The following is a 21,196-nucleotide window of genomic DNA, read 5'->3' as shown; positions in this document are numbered from 1 at the left end:
AAGTAGAAGTTCTTATCATGTCTTTATTTAAGAGTACATTTGTATGACTTTTTCAACAACACCTATGTTAATATATGACAGAGACCTAAGATATGTCTATTAAAGTATAGTTACGTTAATATAGCTTCTAAAACACTAGTCATATGTTTTACGTTAAAATAGCTACAAACTATTTGTCATTAATTTGAGACCAATTTGGGTTTCGCAATTGACTGAATGATTTTGTGCTCAACTCTTAATAGTGCTTTTTATCATCATTATGCCACTTACAAAAATTTGTCATTAATTTATAACAAATAAACTTGTAGCTTACCTTCTATCAAGGAATCTCATACCTCTTACTTACACTTTGATTCCATAAAAAAAAGATTATAAAAGGTATGAATACATTGTAACTACTCATATACCGATCGATCAAACACGTCGCACTTTACTTTTGTCATCCCACTACGTTTTGTTGTAGGATTCATGAACCACTCCAATAAGGATATTCAAAAACTATGGACCATTATTAATTACCTCTTAGTAAAGTGTGTTGAAAAAGATGGATCATCTTCTAACTATAAACCCTTAAAAAAGGGCAAAAGGTTATAGATTTTAAGTTAAAAGATAGTATTAAATGAGTTTGAATGGATGTAAATTTTATTTTATAAATCAGTTTTATAGAAATGAATTTAATTTAAAATTTAATATTTCATATAATATCAAAATTATGATAAAATATATTTTAATAAAACTTATTGTTTGTTAAATTTATTATTTCATATAGATTATCTTAAATTTATATATGTTTACAAAATTTATTATTTAATTAATTATTCTACCGATAATAAAACTATTGTTATTGAATCATCATAAATATCTAATATCAGATTTTAAGTATATATGTCGATACAAAGAGTATATTCACGTTTACCTTACAAACAAGACAAATTTATGGAAATTAGCTTAAACTTAAGGCTGATTTCTTAAAGGAAAAGAAATAATGTTTAAATGTATATTTGGCAAAATTTTAGAAATCACAGTACGTTTTCTTAAGAAAAAAAAAGTCTAAATATAATATATTTCCTCTGCATGTATGTGATTCTGCTTTGTGTTTTACACTCTCTCTTTTTTTCAATTATTAAAAAATATGATATGGTTTTGTCACGAAGGAAACGGGATCTGTTTCTAATTTAAAGTTTTGGGTACAAATTTGTGGGGGAAATGCATGAACCCTTCGCCATCATATGTTACATATCTGTCTACCAAACTTAAATTTAACAATGTTGATAGTGGAACACAATATGCAATAATTATGTTTGTACATTTTGTTATTTTCTACAAAACTGTAGCAATCTAAATTACTGCTGCTTTTGTTGTTTTCGTCATAAATGATTAGACAGAAATGAGTCATTAACCTTTTATATAAAATATTAAAATATTATCTTCAATTAAAAATATTAATATTGAAAAAAATTATATATTTATTTATTATATTGGAAGACCAAAATCAGATATAGAATCCTAACCTTATTACAATGAGATTACAGGGGCTATTAAGTTTATTTTAATTAACCAATGGACAAATTATTCAGTAGAACCGTCTACAAATATAAATGATAAAATTTTAAATGATATTTTCAGTGACGTCCCCAAAAGTGAAAAACATATATAATAAACATCATTGTATAATATACGAAAGTAGTCAAGAGAAATTTAGGATTACAGACATCCTCAAAGTAACTTTAGAAATTAAACTTCAACTTCGAAAAGATCTAAACTGCAAATTTAAAGGGAAACAGTATTACAAACTACAGACAATAATTCGATAACATCCTAAGGAGACTAGACAGCAGCATTGTCCTCAACTTCCAAGGCCGTCTCCAAAAGAACCTCCTCTCCATCTGCTCCCACCCAAGTGGATGATCATCGCAAAAGAAACATACACAAGTAACACAAACAAGCAAGGGTGAGCTAGATATAAAAAGCATGTTATTTCATCTCACACGACATGCAAAAGCCACTCAAACATGGTAAAATGACATCACAAGACTTGTTACTTTATAAACCGACTCGTCCGGACTAGAATGATTACCGAGCTATGGCGGGTTATGCACTCGTGGTGGCCTCTACTGCTTTGCAAAGTCGTTGCCAATGGGTTCCACCCTCCCACACTCACGAGGTTAGTCCGTTCTGCGCCCTAGAGCATACTGGAAGCCTCCAAGACTAGGACCTCCTGCTACTACTCACCACATGATTCAATCCTCTCTACTTGATAATGATTGATCATTGTAGTTTTAGGAAAACCCCCAAAACTGAGCTACCATGCAATCATTCTACACACCACCAGGGCACCACCATTTATCCTCTCCTTGAGGATCATGGAATTACGTCCATGAACCATATTGTCACTTTGAAACTTAACCTAAGACATGAATAATCATATACCATCATATTATCATAGTGAATCCAACATATCTCATACATTCACATACTTCCTACATAAATCACATCATACTATGCATTCCACGACATTGATCCAATCAAAGATATCAAAAGAATAGACTTGACCCAACAGGAGTCGCACAGCGCATCCTATTCGCAAGGCGAGACAGGAGGATCTCGCACAGCGCACACCTTAATTCGCATAGCGAATTAAGTCGCAGCATACATCAGACTTCGAACCTCTCGCATAGCGCACCCAGGTCGCTATGCAAGAACTCAGACAGAGACCAACCTCCCCAAAGCTCTCGCTATGCGCCCCACTCGCCCTTCGAATTAAATGGGCAGTGATCCCAAACCACCACCAGTCGCATAGCGACAGGATTCACCATGGCGAGTCCATAAACAGAGAACATCACCCTCTGGTAATTCGCACAACGCACCAACTCGCACAACGAATTTCCCAGACAATGAGCACCCTCTACAGGGTCTCGCTATGCGAGACAACTCACATAGCGACTCTGCATAATCAGTAGAACGAAATTTCTCCAGAATTATAACCATTCCTTACCACTTCTAAACCTTCCTTCCAACTTCTAATGCCCCTAACTCATATTTCATACCTAGTTAAACTTGTCTAGGCGCTCCTAAAGTGACATTAACATGATTCTAAAGTGATCACTACCAAACTTTTCATTAAAACTCTAATGTTATTAAACTAAGAACCCAATTTCAATTCTACCCTGTTGCTAATGACTTTACTCAGTTTTCTGACCCTAACTAGTTCTAATTTACTCATCTAGACTAGTCTAACTTGCCCAATTGGTCATCGGAGAAGAACCCAATGTCTGAACGCATCAAACTCACCTTCGTCGCCAACACATATGACTAGTCACAACTGATTGGATCAGACCAGGGCTGCTCTATGATCAGGGATGTACCAACTCAGGTTTTTAAGGTCCCCATATCCTACCAACAAAGTACTTTTAACAATTCATCCAAACTGTACTATATGTTCTAGACTCCAACTGCCCTATTACAATGCATCACTTCCCTTCACACTAACCTGAAACAGTACATGTACACTCACCCACTACTCATATTGACTGTTTTACAGAGTTCTTACTCTAGAACAGAAATTCATTACAACCAACAACCTCATCCAAATCAAACAATGTTCAGCACACCATGATTCCACAACTTCCACACATCCAGCAGAAACAAATCAACATGCTCACCACAAAATATAACTCAACAGTAAATAATCATAAATCATCAAGCATACACATCATATAGTTCAAATAAAACATAACTAGCTCCCCTTACCTCAGAGTTGTATTTCCAAGCTCACAAGGACGCCCCTTTTTTGGTATCTCACACATGCGAACTCAATCCAAACCCTACAAACCACCAAAGTGGTGACAGCAACAGCTCTTAGAGCTTGATTTGGCAGAAACAGGAAAACGAAACCCCCTAGTAACATACAACCAGTAATGTTGCATGCTCTAGGTTCGAAGATAGTGAAAGAGAAGGGAAAAACGACTTACCGATCCAAACGAAAATACAATCAGTTCAAAAGGAAGCCTTCGGTTTGGTGAACGTCTGAGCACCTTCCAACCTAAGATTGAACGGTTCAATGAGCTGGAAATTTAGAAGGCAGAGAAAACATTTAGAGCAAGGGTTTTAGAGAGAGAAAAGGAAAGAGCTCAGGAAAGTTGAAAAAGAATTCTGAGAGATCCTTCCTAAGGTTAAGTTGACCTTAGTCTGATGAGCCTGACTATCCCACGTAGGGCCCATGGCCTTAAACTTTTTCAGGCTCTTACATTTTCTATCAAATGTACCTTAATTTTATTAATGAAATATATTGAGAAATAAATGTAATTTTAAATTTTAATTACTTTTAAACTATTATAACTTTTATATATAAATCAATTTTATTTATTTATTTTTAATTATATATATATATATATAATTTGCTAACATATATAAATTCTTAAAAGTATATTAAATTTTAGTTGAGAAAAATACTTTTATATGAATTTTAAGTTTTAAGATTAAATATATTTAAATAATTTTTTACTTTTTATTTTAAATCAGAATAAAAATTACTTTCTATTCTTTTATTTTAAATAAAAATAAAAATTATTAAAATATTTTTATATTTAAAATATATCTTTTTCTTTATAAATAGGATATATTTTTCAACTAAAATTTGATATACATAAATTAGTATATTATATATTTTATATCATACTATTGAATACCATATTTTAAAACATTTCCAGTTCAGTTTAAAACAAAATTGAAACATTTAAACAAAAATAATTTTTATTATGTTGATTTGTGCAATGAAATATATTTTAATTTAATTTATTTTGAAAAAAGATAAATTGAAATCTAAAGATTAGTGAAAATATGTATAGTCGCTTTTTTTTTCTATAACAAAGAATAATAAAATTATTATTATTATAATTATAAAGATTAATATAGATAAGTTTTATTTATTTCAGAGATAAGTTTTTATTATAAAAAGTTATTTTAGTTTAAAATTTGATTAATTTAAAAAAAAAATTAAAAAGAATCACTAAAAAAACATTTAACGACAAATTTGGAATAAAAAAGTGTACACCAAAAAAAAATCTTCTTTATTATTATTTTTTTATGAAATAGTTGAATTTAAAAAACAGTAAAATTTAAAATGAAAAATCACTCAAAATGAATACTTAAAGACACAATTGGAATAAAAATAATACTAAAATGATAAATCATTTTTATATGACAGTACTGATAAAAAAAATTGAATATAAACAACTAGAACCTGAGATTTAAGAAGTTTTTGTTAAATAATGTATTAAAAAATGTTACAAACTGTAAATATTTATCAAACATGGTTTATAGGATTAAACTAATGTTTAAGTAGTAAAGAGAATTGTAAAAATAGCTTACCAAAACATGTCCACTCCTTTGAATAATTATCTAATATTAGGCCTTATCTTGAACACTCCCTCCTTGCCAAATTGACTGATTGTGATTTGTCCTATTCCAAATTTTACAACTAAATTATTGATGTTCCTTTATGATGAAAAACAGCAATATGTGGTTCATTTATGTAACTAATAATTAAAATAGTAATGAAATGTTATTTTCAAAAATTGAAGAGAAACTCCTAATTCAAGAAACAATTGTTAAGGGAAGTAAGGGTATGTATGGAGTGATTACTGAGTATTATTTTTAGAGTATTGATAAAATATGTAATCAAAACTTTTATCATCGTCTTTGTGTTGGACTTGTATTAAACGTATTTATTTAAATTAATTTTACAAAAAAGTTAATTTTAAACTTCTTTGAACATATTGGTCTACCAACTGACCCTTAAATAAGATCTTCTTGAAGATCAGTGTCTCACATATATGTTTACTAAAGTATGAAAAATTTGGGACAATACAGAACAAGTGTGAGGCCTTGTCTCACCATTGACTTGGAAAGTTAAGTGGAAAATTTACATTAACCATTTCAAATAAATTTAATTTAATAAAATATAAATTAATTTTTAATTTTAATTATTTGTAAGAAATAAATACATATGGATACAAATAATACTGTGTCCAATTTATTTATAAATAAATATTAAAATATTTATTATTTATAAATAAAAATATCTGTAATATTAGTTATTTGTTACAAATTTTATTTACGGGTATTCTTTCATTATCGTCTCCTATAAATGGGCTTTTGCCCAGAAACCCAACACCTTCACATCTTCCATGAATATAATATCTTATGTGGTTCATGTATATGCATTTCTTGGCACTTCTAGAATTATACAGTTGGAAATATTCTTGTTTCGGTTATTTGTTATTTAGGAAAAGTTTGAAAGGCAACATGAATAGTCAAACATACATAGTCCTGAACGTGGAAATATAGATTAACGAATAGAGATCATAACGAGACTGGTTAAGTTAGTTTGACTTGACTATTTTACTTTTAGAGCACAAATCCATCTTCCTTCTCGATTTTATCTCCATTCTCATGTTTTTGAGAATTTTTATTTCATTTTTATCTTCTATCTGTTATAAATATTAATTAAATATTTTCTAAATATATAATAGCATTTAATATTAAATGTCAAAATCATGCTTTCTTTTTTCTCTTATCAAATATTAAAAATATATATAATTATATAAATATCATGATAAAAAAATAAAAATAATCATATATATAACTTTTATTTTGCTTGTCTAAAATGAATTGTTATGTAATAAGATAGTTTTTAATAAACAAATTAGATTAGCTTAATGTTCGTAAACTTATTGCTAATTAAAAAATAATCACCACCAAATTTAAGTTTAGAAAGTAATGATCTAAATATTTATTTAATTTTGTGTCACTGATACGATTGGGAAAGTATATTTTCACTATATAAAACAGCGTTGTGTGCATTATGCAATCACTTGGAAGTTTCATTTATGACCAGTGGCATATTATTATCAATCCGTAGATTATGCTAGAAAAAAAATCCCTTAACCAATCCGTTAAATTCTTTTACTAAATATGTCAAAAAAGAGTGCAAAACCTAATCCTGATTTCATTATTCCGCGAATATGACGGTGTTTAAATTTTAAATCTTCCATGGGAGAATCTTAATATCAAATTAGCTGGGTTAACATTGAAAGAATAACATACATGATCAAATGTTTTTGGTCAACAATTTTAGTTAGTTAAGTAAAAATTTATCACACTCAGTTTCATCAAGCCTGAAAAATTCAATTCATCATTCCCAGAATCACAAATTACAAATAATCAGTGGTACAAAAGAGAGATAATCTCAATCTTTTTCTAGGTTCAGTTTTCTTTTAATTCTAATCCAATTCACAATTGTAACAAGCAAAATCCAATCCTTCATGGAATCAACAAACTGAAAATAGGCATGTCTCCAAGATTTCTTCAATACTAAGCTGCCACAAACAGCCCAAAAACCGACGATGTAGCCAAGTCCTATGCTCAAATATAACCATAGTTTATTATGGGAACTGTCTTGATCTTCCTCTGTGTCATTAGCTGTGGTGCTTTCATCAACATGCTCTGAGCACTTAACAGACAGAGGTGTCCCACAAAGGTGTGGATTGCCCTCATAGATGGAGGGATCTATCAAAGTATGGAACTGATTTGTTGTTGGTATTTCACCAGACAAGTTGTTATAGGACAAGTTCAAATGTCCCAAGAAAGTCAAGGAAGCCATATTTGGAGGTATTGGACCTGAGAGATTGTTGTTGGAAAGGTCAAGGCTTTCCAATTGATGTAGCGCTCCAATGTTTGTTGAAATGCCTCCAGTTAATTGGTTCCAAGACAGGTTCAAGGAAACTAAGTATGAGAGTTCTGTCAGTGAGTGTGGGATCTCCCCAGATAGATGGTTGCAGGAAAGATCAATAAGATTTATAACATGCATCTGTGATGTGTATTCGATTAATCTTCCTTTCACATACAAATCCATGTGCTCATAGTACACTACAGAATTATCTCGGCCAATATAATAATCACTCGGTGCTTTGAAACCTGTCATGTTGCCTAAGCATGGAGGGATATGGCCTGATAAGTTATTGTGTGAAAGATCAAGAAGATGAAGGTATGGTAGCTGGCACAAACTTTCAGGGATGTTTCCAGTGAGTGCATTGCCTTGTAGTCTTAGCTCATTTATCCAAGTTCTGTTATTCCCGAGCCACTTTGTTATGGATCCAAAAAATGCATTATCTCCAAGATCTATTGTGTACAGATGGGGGCAATTTGGCAACACAGATGAAATCTCCCCAGAAAGATTATTGTTGCTTAGTTGAACTACCCTAAGTGAAGGTGTTGTGCACATCCAAGCAGGGATTCCTCCTGATAGATTGTTGCCTGATAGATCAATGGTATAAAGGCTTAGCTTGTGTCCCTCTCCATATAAAGGTATTTTCCCTGATAAACTGTTGTTTGAAAGATCAAGTAAAGTCAAATCACTTAGCAAACTCATGGATGAAGGTATGCTGCCAGTTATAAAGTTCCCTGAAAGATCCAAACCTTCCAACTGTGACATGCCTTGGCCAATATTTGAAGGAATTGAGCCAGAGAGAAAGTTGTTGCTTAGATAAAGAAAAGTCACACCAGACCAAACTGGAATTGACCCTTCCAAGGCATTAAACCCCAAACTAACATATGCAAAATCACAAAAGTGTAAGGACTTTGGAAGGCTTCCCTTCAATTGGTTGTAGGAGAGGTCCATAGTAGTGATCTGTGGTGAGAAATCCCAAAACCAATTTGGCACTCTATCTGATATTCCAGTGCTTTTGAGAACAATGGTCATTAGGTTGCTTTGAGTTTTGAGCCATGCAGGAAACTCAGGGCCTAATTGACAGTCATGAATTTTCAGATACACTACATTAAAAGATGGAGCCCAGTTTTGTGGGATGTTGAAAGTTAAAGACCCCCTTTTGGAGGACACAGAAAATGTGGACAACTTTGTGAGGTTATGGAAATGGTTTTCAGTTAGAAAGCCTTCCCAAAAATTCCCATCAAGGTTCAGTGTCACCAGTTCAGTGAGCTGACCTATGTTAGGTGCAATAGTCCCATTCATCATGTTGTGAGAAAGGCCAAGAAATGTCAAATATGACAAATTTCCAATGGATGAAGGAATTGAACCAGACAATTTGTTACCCTTTAACATAATGGTTCTCAAATTTTTAAGGTAACCCAATGAGGTTGGTAAATTCCCTGTAAGTTTATTGAAGGACAAATCTAGTTTCTCTATGCTACTGTTGGTACATATTGTTAAAGCCTCCACAAGTCCTTCAACATCACCAACAATCTCAAGGTTTGATGACAAGTCTAAACTATGTAACTTGCGAAAATTTCCCCATGAAACCTCAGTGATGGGACCTTTAAGTCCTGCACCGTCTAATTCAAGTTCTATCAAGGTACTGATATTGGACAGCCATCCTGGTATCAAGGAATCAACCGAATTGAAAGAAAGATCAAGAACTAAAAGTGATGTAAGGTTTAAAAATGGAAGAGTTTGAGGTAAAGCAGAAAGTTTACAATCAGATAACCTCAAAAATGAAAGAGATGGAACCCTATTGATAGATTGGAGCCATGAACTTGATGCTCTACTGAGATTCACACCACTCACATCTAGATATTGGAGAGATGTAAGACCAGACAACCAACTCAAATCAGAAGACCACAATGAAGAGGAAGGCGTTGACAAAGAAAGATACTGCAAATTAGACAAGTTTCCTAGCTGAGAAGGAACCTTTCCAGCAAAGGATGAACGGGATAAATTGAGATACCACAACTTATCAAGTGAACCTAAAAATGATGGGACTTGAACATTCTCAAAATCATTGTGACTTAAGTCCAAATAGTTCAAATGTTTCAAGTCAAGCAGAGAAGCATTCAACTCACCACTCAAAGGCCATTTGGTGTGTGTGGCTGACTCATTTGTAGCCTTGGAACAGATTTCTGTGCCTCTGAGGTTTAGCCTTATCACATTCCCTGCATGTTTGTTGCATCTTACACCCACCCATTTGCAGCAATCACTGCCAACCCATGAAGATAGACAATGAAAAGGATCACTTAGACTTTCTTTAAACTTAAGAAGGGCTTTTCTTTCCATCTCAATGCACTCAAAACTATTATCCTTAGCAGCAGAATTTGGCTCTATAGCTGCCATAACAAGTGATTGAAGCAAGAGTGAAAAAAGAATGATAGAAACTGGAAACATGGCTTGATTTTTCTCCATGACATTGAATATAAAACTGTGTTATCTTGAGCACCTTTTTATAGCCATAAGTGTGTTGAATTCAACCCTCTAATTACATTTTCATTTCTCATACACTTACTAACAGTACGAAATTTCCACTTAACATGTACTGATTGTTTATCAAACTATTAATTTGCTCTTAGTCTATCTGCCAGGTATTACTAACATTGATACTAATTTTTTTGTTCTGTAGACGGTGGTAGAATTCCAAGTGCAAACAATTTTGTACAATTAATTAGTCTCTTTATAATTGACTTAACTATTTTTTTTAGAGTGAGAGTTACGTCTCTGAAAATTAGCATTAATAGAAAATTTTGCTTTATCTATTTAAGGGTAGGCGTGTAGGCATATAGGCGTGTATTTGATAAATTATGTTAGTGGAGTGGAATGGAAAGTTAGAAGAAACTACTTGCACTGTGACAAGAAAACATGATGTCGTCTCGTGACTACTAAAGTACAGCAATCCGTGTTTTGTTCACTCAGGAGAAAGTTAATTTGATTCGGAAAACTACTTTAAAATTTTATTCCTTTGAGAACAGGTCAATGTTACACAGCAATATCTTGAAGAATTCACTTTTTAACATTTCCTAAAGAGGCATGAACAGATTAAAATTTTGAACTTTTGTTTGTTTTCATCATACGTTGTGGAAAGAAATGGAAATTTGAGTAAATTAAACGAAGTTCTGGAATCAAATTTTGTTGAATGTAATCAATCTACATCTAAGAAAATTCCTCACTAAGTAATTTACCTTACTGACCCAATCTCATTGGTTGACACTTGTCTCAAATAATGGTTTTTTCATCATTTTAACTTCTTTGTCCAAATGACTAGTTTACCTAAGTTTCATTACACCACTGTGATACTAATGTTATCAAAATTGTCATTCAATCCGGTTTAGTTTTCTACTGAGTAAATCTAATTTAATTTATTTATTAATAAATTAAAAAAATTTGAAACCAATTTAATTTATCACATATTTATGAGTTAAACAAGTTAGACTAACTTAATTATAAGTTTTTTTTTTAATTTTATAAAAATAACAATTTTTTTTAATTTAGATTTAAATAAATTTTAGTTTAAAATGATGTTAAATTTTAGAATCAATTCAAAAAAATATACTATAATTCAAAATCATAATAAATTTCAAATGCAATCCAAAATCTAACATAAAAAAGCAAAATTAGGTAGATTTGTGTGTTAGTTCAGTGAATCAAATTCTTAGTACGTCGAAAATTTTGAATCTCTTTTAACTCAGTTGAATTCAAATTCATTACAGACGGAATTGATTCACGAGTTCTAACGTATTTTTACAACGTAAGTATTTTCGTCTTTCCCGCTTCTTTCCCTTCTGTAACTCGGGAGTGATTTAATGGAAAGATTGATTTATCAGCTTCTTCGGCTTCTTATTCTGCATGAACCAATCTATCACAGAGGTCTTCCGCATATTTGGATTGATTTCTCAACCTTCGGTTCTCCTCCTCCTTCGTCTTGGTTGATGCCATTGTTGAAGAAGAAAGAATTAAAATTCTTGATCAAGTTTAGCTGATCACCGTGCTGATTAGGTTTAACTTAATTATTTTGTTTCTGCTATCCAACCGGTGTTGCTGAAACTCGTACTTCAAGTAGGTAGCACTGAAACCTATTAAACATGAAAATTAATGTGTTGTGATATTGATGCTTTTAGGCAATTTCAGTTACATCTGTTCCTAAAGCCTCGTTGTATTTTTCTTCAACGAATTAATATTTCGTTATCTCTAATTTCACAATATCATATATTTCTTTCCCCTAAGACAACTTATCAGTTTTATCTTATATTTTAGTCCTAAACTTTAATTTTCTCTTTTTACCTATATATAAACTCATTAATGAAATAGGGACCACACAAAATATATAACACAAATTTAATCTTAAAATTTTGTAATCTAAAATAAAATTTTACATTTCAAATTACAACATTTGAAAATCAAAATCATACACTATACAATATAAAACGTAATTCAAGAAATCAATTTTAACTTTCATTATAAATATTTCAAATTTTATAATTAAAAAAAATGAATATAAAATTCTCTAAATCTCCAAATGAAAAAAACATAAGATTCTTCGAAACATAAAAAAACATATAATAATATTTAAAACAAAAAACTATAAATATAAAGTGACACAATTAACAACCTTCTGATGATATTCATTTATGTTGAAATATATATCAAAATTTACCTCTCAATATCTCAAACTTCTGCCTAAACTTTAAAATAAAAAATCAATAATAAGTTACAACAAACTCTTTCTTGTTTAGGTTGTGTTTGCGTTCACCGATTTACTTTTAGAAAGAATTCGCAACGACGATAACTATATTCAAATACCCTATATTTTAGTTAATTAATTAAATTAAATTTTATTTTTAATTTTCTTAACCTTATATTTCTATTCTAGTTTTTGTGATTTTACATATGTTTGTTTGTTTTTTCATCTTGGTTCAAATGAATTTAAAGTTTAGCACATTATATAATTACTCAATAACTTAGTTGATAAATGTATACATTATTAAATATTAGAACAAAGTTATTCATTTTCTAAAATATATTAGAAAAAATGGTGGTGCAAAAGCGAGAACCTTTAATTATGTAAGAAAAAAAATGTAAAATATAAACAAAACAAAGCACACGAACATCTGGAACATAAAACCCTAAACCCTAGAAACTGCTTCTTCTAGAGCCTTCCCTCCTTTCCATAGAAAAGGAGCGTGAAGCATTTCCCTTCTGCGTTAGTCTCTGCAACTTCTTGAGTGCTTTCTCAGTTGCTGGCATCATGTACCGCTTTGCAACCTCCCTTGCCTCCAAAGCTAGGTAAGTTTTCTAAAATGGCACTGTTCTCTTCTGCCTTTTGAATTTTTTCTTCAACTTTTTTTTTTAATTTTCTGCCATTGCTCTTCTGGGCCCCTTAGGAAATGCCTAAGGATGGATCAAAATTCTAACTTTTTTTTGGGTTTTGGGTGGCATATCTTAGATAGATCCAGTAATGCTGATTACCAATTTGTGGTGTATTGTTTCAATATATCATTGTATTCAATGTTCTTGACTGTTAAATTTTGTTCTTATGATTGCAGAATTGCTAGGAGCAGCACTCAACAAGTAAAATACCATTCTTTTCATGGGAAATTATTTTGTTAAAATTGTTTTGAAATTAATGATCCGTTTTCCTGTAATATATATATATATATATATTTATTTATTATTATTATGATGCTGAGTATTGGGTTTTTGCATTCCAAAGATTGGAAGTAGGGTGAGTTGGAGCAGGAATTATGCTGCCAAAGACATTAAGTTTGGCGTGGAGGCCCGGGCTTTGATGCTTAAGGGTGTTGAAGAGCTTGCTGATGCTGTCAAAGTAACCATGGGCCCTAAGGTGACGATATTTTCTTTGTTTTCTTGTTATGTCTTATTGGGAAAGATATCTTGACTACAAGTTGTAGAACAAGAGGAAAGGATTGTAAATGGAACTTTATATCAAGTGTACGATTGTTGATCCCGTGTTTTTATTTAATCGCATATTTATTTGGTTTTCTGAAGGGTGAACATGTCTTTGGATCTACAAATAAAAGATATTGATCCTATTCTCGTCACTTTGGTTGGTGTTGATAATTGCTGTTTATGTTAAACTTTTAGGGGCGTAATGTGGTGATTGAGCAGAGCTTTGGTGCACCCAAAGTGACAAAAGATGGAGTAACTGTTGCTAAGAGCATTGAATTCAAGGACAAAGTAAAGAATATCGGTGCCAGTCTTGTAAAGCAGGTTGCAAACGCTACCAATGATGTCGCTGGCGATGGTAAGCTGTTATAACCATACAGGATTTTACTTTATGGGTTTAAACTTCTGCACTGGCTGCTTTCTTGCTAAGGAAATGCTAATAATGAGGGAGCAATTTGACAGGAACCACATGTGCTACAATTCTTACCCGAGCTATATTTACGGAAGGGTGTAAGTCAGTTGCAGCTGGAATGAATGCTATGGATCTGAGACGAGGTATAAATATGGCTGTTGATGATGTGGTGACAAATCTGAAAAGCAGAGCACGGATGATTAGCACTTCTGAAGAAATTGCACAGGTTTGTTTATCTTCCTTTTTTTGTTAGAGCCACTATTGGCATATTGCAGGAGATTGGAAACAGCAAGGATGCTTTTGAATCACGAGCATTAACCGATCTTTACAATTTGTTTGTGGTGGCGATAGGTTGGGACAATATCTGCCAATGGGGAGAGGGAAATTGGTGAGTTAATTGCAAAAGCTATGGAGAAAGTTGGCAAAGAGGGTGTGATCACTATCTCAGTAAGTAATTATATTAATCTTTTTAGGAAATATTTCTTTGGGTATTCTTTCTTGGTCCAGAGGGCATTTTTTTATGTCCTTGATATAATCGATATAATGTTCAGTAGATATTCCCCCCTATGATTTTTAATTCCAACCCACCTATTCTTTATTATGCCTTTTCTGTTCCTCCTCTTTATCTTTCCTCTTTCAAAGGGGTCCATGGTTTGAATAGCAATCCATTTCTTAATATGCTAGGGGTTAACTTTTATAAACTTTGTCAGGATGGCAAGACATTATATAACGAATTGGAAGTTGTTGAAGGAATGAAGCTTGACAGGGGATACATTTCTCCGTATTTCATAACAAACCAGAAGAATCAGAAATGTGTATGCTCTCGCTTTACATATCTACTTTTCTGGAGTTTACGTTTGTCCTTGGTCATGAGTCTTTATTTATTTTTGTTGGATATTATATGTAACCATTTGATGTCGCTGTGCCATTAGGAACTAGAGGACCCTCTCATTATAATCCATGAAAAGAAAATCTCGAGCATAAATGCCATTGTTAAAGTATTAGAGTTAGCTTTGAAGGTGAGCAATGTCATTTCCTTCATGTTGCTTTGATTTCTAGAATATTGGTATCAGCTGACGCGTCTATATCTCCAGAGACAAAGACCTTTGTTGATTGTTGCTGAGGATGTGGAAAGTGATGCCCTTGCAACTCTTATTTTAAATAAACTTCGTGCTGGAATCAAGGTTTGTTTTTCCTATATGAAGTCGTACCTTTCAGTTCTTAGTGCAATTAATTTTGGATTATTGATATTGCTTATTTAGTCTGATATTTGCTGCATATTGGTTTAGGTATGTGCAATAAAAGCTCCAGGTTTTGGTGAAAATCGGAAATCTGGTCTCCAGGATCTTGCTGTCCTTACGGGGGGTCAAGTAAGTTTTCTGTCTAGTAAGTTTTATGTTTGCTGATTTCTTTTCTTAAATTCCATCTAACAAAAATGATATATTTTCTGTATTCTTCCAGCTTATCACTGAAGAGCTTGGCTTGAATCTTGAAAAAGTGGATTCGGAAATGTTTGGCTCTTGCAAAAAGGTAACCTTTTAGCTTACTTTATTATATATACCATGTGAAGGCATGATAGAGCTTTGGTATGTTTTCTTTTTCATTTCTCATTTCGATGTTTTGCTTGAGGGTGAATCATGACTTTCCTTTGGGTGCTACTGATTGTGTTTATACTTAAAACTAATTTTCATTGATTTTTCTCTATTATTACTGGTTAAATGATTTAGACTACTAAATAGGTTTTTCATTGTTGTATAGATAACAATTTCTAAAGATGATACTGTTATTCTTGATGGAGCTGGTGATAAGAAAGCAATTGAAGAAAGATGCGAGCAGGTTTGTTTGAAACTTATGTTAGATTTGATTTTATTATTGTTGCTATAATTTGTTTCTATGTAGTAATAGATCAGATTGTCGATGTTTTTTATTTGTTTTTTGACAAATCTTTATATACAGATTAGATCAGCAATTGAAAACAGCACTTCAGATTATGACAAGGAAAAATTACAAGAAAGATTAGCCAAACTTTCTGGGGGTGTTGCAGTGCTTAAGGTACCTTGGTTGCTATTAGGTTTTTACTTGGCAATATAAAGTTGTCATGAGAAAATTGACATTTCAAATTAAACTTTTGCAGATTGGAGGAGCTAGTGAGGCCGAAGTTGGAGAGAAGAAGGATAGGGTGACAGATGCCTTAAATGCAACCAAGGCTGCTGTAGAGGAGGGAATTGTACCAGGTAAATTATTAGCACTACCAGTTGTAAGCTTAGTGTTTTATGTTCCACCAAATTGATATGTTATACTCTTAGCGCAGGTGGTGGTGTCGCCCTTCTTTATGCATCAAAGGAGTTGGATAAGCTTCAAACTGCCAATTTTGATCAGAAGATAGGTGTCCAGATTATCCAAAATGCTTTGAAGGTTAGTGTTTTCTTTTTTTCTAGCTTTTTTATTTCATAGATCATCTTCTGTTAGCATATCTTTAAACTTTCTTATTATACATTTCTTGCTGGATTTGGTAATATTTTGGGCTTTATTAGCTCTAAATATAGTATGGTTTAACTAACTCTTTTAACTACCTGTGCTAACAAACAATGCAGACTTCTGTGCACACAATTGCTTCAAATGCAGGAGTTGAAGGTGCTGTTGTTGTTGGCAAACTGTTGGAACAGGATAATTATGATCTTGGGTATGATGCAGCTAAAGGTAATGATTCTTTGTCTGTGTTTTCATGACAGTACTTATTTTTGACTAAAGATGTGTGACCCTTTTATTATTACTGATTCTTTGTATTTTTCTTTTCCTGCTTCATAATTAGGTGAATATGTTGATATGGTTAAAAGTGGAATCATTGATCCATTGAAGGTGATCAGGACCGCCTTGGTTGATGCAGCCAGGTAAGATAGGATGTTTAGGGAACTTTTTGTAGTTATTGATGTATTAGATTTGTTTTATGTCATGCTTTGCTTGATGCCTATCTATTCTTTTGCAGTGTGTCATCTTTGATGACGACAACTGAAGCTGTTGTGTCTGAACTTCCAAAGGATGATAAAGATGTTCCTGCCATGGGTGGTGGCGGCATGGGTGGCATGGATTATTAAGGAACTATTTTGGTAGTTTTTTTCTGGACTTGGAGTGAAGTGGTGCGTCACCATTATTTTGCCTTTTTTTTCCGCTGATTTGTTGACAAAAGGCATCATGTATCCGTGTAAGCATAGGTAGAGATAAAAAAAATATGTAGGGAGAGATTGTGGTTGCAATGGAATTGAGGAACAACTGAAACATTTTTCAGATTCCAAATTATGATTGAACATTGTTCCACTCTGAAATTGTCAATTGAAAGACGGCCCCGAAATAATTTCAGTAGATTGAACTCCGTATTTTTCTAACATTGCAAACATATTAGTAGTTGACATTTCTCAGACGAGACAACTTTCTAACTTTTGTGGATAAGCTTTATATAAAGATGCTTATAAAATGGATTCTTTATCTAATATTATCTTTGTTTAGATCTATTAAAACAAAAGGGTGGTAGTAGTGTGATTTTCCATTTCAAAGATTATTTTTAATTAATCTTATTTTCTTAATGAAATGGTGGTAGTACGATGTCAAAACAATGAATTGCTAATTACAATTAACGTAGGCTGAACAAGTGCTTCAAGATCAATAGTCTACTGAAATTATTGTTTTACTAATGATAACAAGAAATTTATATAATAACGCTTAAAAATATTCTCCATCTCTATTTTGACAATTCAAACCCTGCAAGAGGCGCATATTTTCCCAAAAAAGAACGTGATTTTCATCAAGTGATAGCAGAACATAGTCAAAATAGAAGAAGTTGAGGAATCTTTCCTTACCACTCTGACAAAGGGATTTACTCACATAATTTATACGAGGGTTTCATGAGGAGCACTATTTTTTCTACAATTTACACTTGAGTCTATATCACGGTCCATCCAAATTTATAGATTTTCTTGGATTCGTTCTGGCTGTCATTGGTTCGAAGTCTCGGACTAAAACATTTCTTGGTCTGTATTTGGCAAAAGGTACAAGGTGATCTTCATACCTCCATCCAGAGTCGGAAGGAAATTTGAATTGGTGAAAGATTGGGTGCCAGAGTCGGAAGGAAATTTGAATTGGTGAAAGATTGGGTGCATCAACCTGGTCCAACTCTCGTCCTTTAAGCAATCAACTGAGCTTTGTATGTTTAAATAAGAAAGGTATAAGTTGAAGAGCATATATCTAGTCGTGATCAAAATCATCTACTTCAAGAACACTTTCGAGTGCAGACATCCATGCCGGCAAACCGTTGGAAGCATCTTTTTTCACTAATACTTCTAATTTGCCAACAGCTTGCCTTGATACTCCATATCTGAGCAAAAGATTTCCAAGCGATCTAAAACTAAAATTATCAACAGGAATGGAAGCACTTAACATTTCCCTAAAAGTTTCCATTGCTTCCTTGGGTCTGCCAGCAATAGCATACAGGTTAAGTATATTGTTATAACTTAAATCTGTCAAGTGTCCCAATTTTCTTATCTGCTTTGCAATTTGAATGGCTTCATCATACATCTCCATTTTCTTGTACAAACACAGCATCATCGTGAAAGTAAATTCATTTACAGCTCCATTTTCCTTTAATGTCTCATATATCTCTTTTGCTTGGTCAACCATTGATCGCTTAACATAAAGAGCAATCATACTGTTTGAAGAATAAACAGTAGGAGCTTCTTCTGATAATTGAAGCAACTTGTATGTTTCTTCTGCCTTTTCCAGGTTGTCAACTTTCGCATACAATTTGATCAAAGAATTATATATTACTGTATTCCCTGGCAAGCCAGCTTTGTTCATTTCATCAACATAACTTATGGCTTCTTTAACCCTTCCAACGTCAGAGAAAACATTGATCAATATGCCGTAAACTATAACATCAGGCTCCACATCATGGTTAATCATTTCCCTGTATAAATCTTCAGCGATTTCCAACAGGCCTAATTTTGCAAAGCTAGAAATCACTGCACAGTATGGGATGCAATCACTTACTAGCCCTGCCTCCTGCATTTTTTTCAGATAAGTTTTGGCAACATGTGGCTGGTCAGCACTGGCCAAAATTTGTATGAGAGTAGTATAGCTGCATCTATCTGCAACTACGCCATGTTTTTCCATACTATCAAACAATTGACATGCCTTCTCATAGCATTTCCCCACGCCATAAGCTTTAATCATCACGTTGAACTCAAGGACACTGAGATTCTTCCGTTCTTGGCACAAAATGAAGACTTTCTCAGCTTCCAAAGTATACCCACGTTCCCCATATGCATCAATGTTGGAAGCATAGGACTCAGATGTCATATTTCCAGTTAGATGAAACCTCAGAAACCATAACAAGGACCTGTCGAGCATTCCTGCTTCTATGTACATCCTAGTCAACGCAGACTGGGTATATTGGTCAACTTCAAGACCCCGCTCATCCATTTCTCTTACAAGCTCTTCTGCTTCATGAACCATTTTCCTTATGGAGTATGCATACAAGAGAGTACGGTAACTCACAAGATCAGGCACGAGGCAGGCTTCCTTCATTGCTTCAAAATACTTTGTTGCCCTACCTATATCATTATGCTTAGCATAAAGAGAGATAAGAATATTATACGTTCTTGTGTTAGGCGAGCATCGCAGCTCTTCCATTTTCTGGACAAGCAAACTCACTTCCTCTAGTTGTCCATGGTTTCCACAAATGTGAATCATCGTATTGAACGTCACTGTAGTGGGTGCCACACCTCGTTTAAGCATCTCCATTAAAGTCTCGGATGCCTCTTTAAGTTGACCAGCCTTTCCATACGTATCAATCAGGGTATTATAAGTATGCGAGCTGAATGAAACATCAGCACACGCCACCCTTTCATCCAATTCCCGAGTATCCACCCCTTCATCATTGATTCTCAAAGGTTTGCTTTTGCTCCTCAAAGGTTTACCCGAAGACCACTTTTTGAAAAACTCCTCGGCTTTCTGAAACTCTCCTGCTTTCTTATATAACTGAACAACAATCACCATAGTGACCTCATCAGGCTCCACCCCATTTTCCAACATCATGTCAAGCCAAAAGAGCGCCTCTTCCCTGCGCCCTCCTTTGCTATAAACATCGATCAAAGTTCCATAAGTAGAACTGGTGGCAGCAATGCCTCTGGCATTCATCTCATTCCACAAACTCTCCACGCGTCTCCACTGGCGTGCCCTCCCGAGGCTCCTCAGCGTGATGTTGTAATGAATCACGTTTAATTCGTGACCTTTCTGCTTAAACCACTCAAAAATCTCCAAAGCTCTATCCCACCTCAACTGCTCCTTCAAAATAATGCTCCTCTCCTTGTTATTAATCCTGTCTTCCCACGGCCCAAGGGCCTCATCCACGTCGAGAACCGCATCCAAGGCTTCTAAAATCGCGGGAATGCATCCACCGTAAGAGACGCGTTTCGTCGAACACTTGGTGTGCGACTTCTCCGGTTTTCTCTTTCTGGGAACACCCTCTTCCGAATTCTGCACTGGACCGCATTTCTTTAAATTGGTCTCTGGCTTAACCGTGCCGGTTCCGTTATGAAGAGGGAGTCTCTGTTTTCTGCTTGTGGGGGTAACTTGCTCGGGCTTCTCTGACAGAAGAACCGCGTTTGCGTTTGAGAGGAGAGGTGTGTGAGTGTACAATAGCTGCAGCTTCAGTAACATTGCTCCGAACAGAAAGAACAACACTTCAGTGTTAGTTCAACGCAACACACACAACATGAGATATCCAAGTTTCGTTATTGCCGATTTTGGTTTTTCAGTTTCAGAGAGTCTTCTCCGAGTTGTGGACTACCTATGGTACAACGCTCCGTTTTAAACTGTCTTGGAACCATTTGATATTTCTGGTTGTTCCAGTTTTTCTTTTTTTCAACTATAACTTAATGTCTTTTTTAATATTTAAAAATATAATATAATATAAATAATTTTTTTTTTGTTTTAACTGTTTTTTTATACAAGGGTTTACACATACACAAAAAATGATTTTTTTAATAAAAATAAAAATAAATTAAATGCATTTCCTGCCTTTTTACTTAAAACAGGGTCATGTT

At 33.5% G+C, this 21,196-nt stretch overlaps 3 protein-coding genes across 3 annotated transcripts; 1 reads left to right on the top strand and 2 right to left on the bottom strand.

Annotated features, from left to right (window-relative positions):
- Positions 1–7,152: 7,152 nt before the first annotated feature.
- Positions 7,153–10,247, bottom strand: LOC124844570 (disease resistance family protein / LRR family protein). The gene has a single exon (XM_047321528.2). The coding sequence runs from the start codon at positions 10,193–10,195 to the stop codon at positions 7,250–7,252; it is 2,946 nt and encodes a 981-aa protein (XP_047177484.2). The 5' UTR covers positions 10,196–10,247; the 3' UTR covers positions 7,153–7,249.
- A 2,634-nt stretch (positions 10,248–12,881) lies between these two features.
- On the top strand, positions 12,882–17,459 carry LOC124844571 (chaperonin CPN60-2, mitochondrial). The gene is made up of 18 exons (XM_047321529.2): positions 12,882–13,066; positions 13,327–13,351; positions 13,494–13,625; positions 13,886–14,045; positions 14,150–14,325; positions 14,451–14,546; positions 14,810–14,914; positions 15,032–15,118; positions 15,194–15,283; positions 15,389–15,469; positions 15,561–15,629; positions 15,858–15,935; positions 16,056–16,151; positions 16,234–16,333; positions 16,411–16,514; positions 16,694–16,799; positions 16,912–16,990; positions 17,086–17,459. Exons 1-18 carry the CDS (start codon positions 13,029–13,031, stop codon positions 17,192–17,194), a joined length of 1,731 nt encoding a protein of 576 aa, XP_047177485.1. The 5' UTR covers positions 12,882–13,028; the 3' UTR covers positions 17,195–17,459.
- Positions 17,460–17,925: 466 nt separating this feature from the next.
- Positions 17,926–21,045, bottom strand: LOC124837444 (pentatricopeptide repeat-containing protein At3g23020-like). Its single transcript, XM_047312808.2, has one exon. The coding sequence runs from the start codon at positions 20,808–20,810 to the stop codon at positions 18,339–18,341; it is 2,472 nt and encodes an 823-aa protein (XP_047168764.1). The 5' UTR covers positions 20,811–21,045; the 3' UTR covers positions 17,926–18,338.
- Positions 21,046–21,196: the final 151 nt, after the last annotated feature.

Source organism: Vigna umbellata, chromosome 8 (genome assembly GCF_029865625.1).
Source record: "Vigna umbellata cultivar VRB3 chromosome 8, Vumbellata_1.0, whole genome shotgun sequence".
Taxonomy (NCBI): domain Eukaryota; kingdom Viridiplantae; phylum Streptophyta; class Magnoliopsida; order Fabales; family Fabaceae; genus Vigna; species Vigna umbellata.
This window is presented reverse-complemented; position numbering and strand designations above follow the sequence as displayed.